Source organism: Gavialis gangeticus, unplaced genomic scaffold (assembly GCF_001723915.1).
Source record: "Gavialis gangeticus isolate Ggan-Ray unplaced genomic scaffold, GavGan_comp1, whole genome shotgun sequence".
In the NCBI taxonomy this organism is placed as follows: domain Eukaryota; kingdom Metazoa; phylum Chordata; order Crocodylia; family Gavialidae; genus Gavialis; species Gavialis gangeticus.
In genome coordinates, this window is record NW_017729032.1 from 133890006 (window position 1) to 133890822 (window position 817).

At 62.9% G+C, this 817-nt stretch overlaps 1 protein-coding gene across 1 annotated transcript in view; it reads right to left on the minus strand.

The window, feature by feature from the left end:
* EFNB2 (ephrin B2) overlaps nucleotides 1–674 on the minus strand; it is a 53192-nt gene extending 52518 nt beyond the window's left edge. Inside the window, exon 1 of the mRNA XM_019524795.1 lies at nucleotides 474–674. Coding sequence (XP_019380340.1) covers nucleotides 474–616 — 143 coding nt within the window. The 5' untranslated portion in view covers nucleotides 617–674. The remainder of the gene's footprint in view (nucleotides 1–473) is intronic.
* Nucleotides 675–817: the final 143 nt, after the last annotated feature.

Genomic DNA, 817 nt, shown 5'->3' on the forward strand with positions numbered 1-817 from the left:
GGGGGGGGGGGGGGGAAGAGCCCCTCAAGCACCAAGCCAGATCCATAAATCACTGTGGCCCTTAGAAAGCCCAACCCCTGGCCCTTTGAGACCCCAAAGCAGGCGGCAGGAGCTGTACAACTGCATCCCTTGGGGGAATATCAGGCCCGAAGGTCCCAAGACCAGCACTCCCCCTCATTTCTGGGGGGCTGGGGAGGATTTCCACCTTCCTTACGCCCCTCTGCACAGACTTTTCCCGCCCGCCCTCTCCAAGTACAGTGCCCTCCAGCAAGTTTCCAGGCACAAAGACCCCCTCTCCTCCCTGAAATCAAGTCCGGTCCCCTGGGCAAAGCACAGCGGGATGGGGACCGGGGTGGGGAGTGCCCTGCACAGCAAGGGGCCCGCAAGCCGCTCGTCGTGCAATTAAAAAGCAAAGTGCAAGGGGCTGCCCATGGAGATGGGGACGGAGGGGGAGCAGGAGGAGGGCAACTTACTTGGGGTTGGTGGAATTCCAATAGACCGGGTCCAACACGATGGACCTGGCCACGGCCGTCCGGCACAGCACCATCGCCACTCCCCAGCAGTACTTCCACAGGGAGGAGTCGCCCCTCCGCGCTGCCATGGTCGCCGGCGGCATCAAGTCCCTCGGGGGCCAACTCCTCCGGCCGGCCAGGCGGGCGGACTCCCGTCTCTGCCCCCCCTCCAGCCCACCCCGACACCCCCCTGCCCACCCAGGCAGCAACACGAGGGGGAAGCACCAACCCGGCGCCCCCCTGCCCAGGTATCTTCTTTTTTTTTTTTTTTTTTCAAAGAAAAAACACCAAAGATGAAGGCGGGG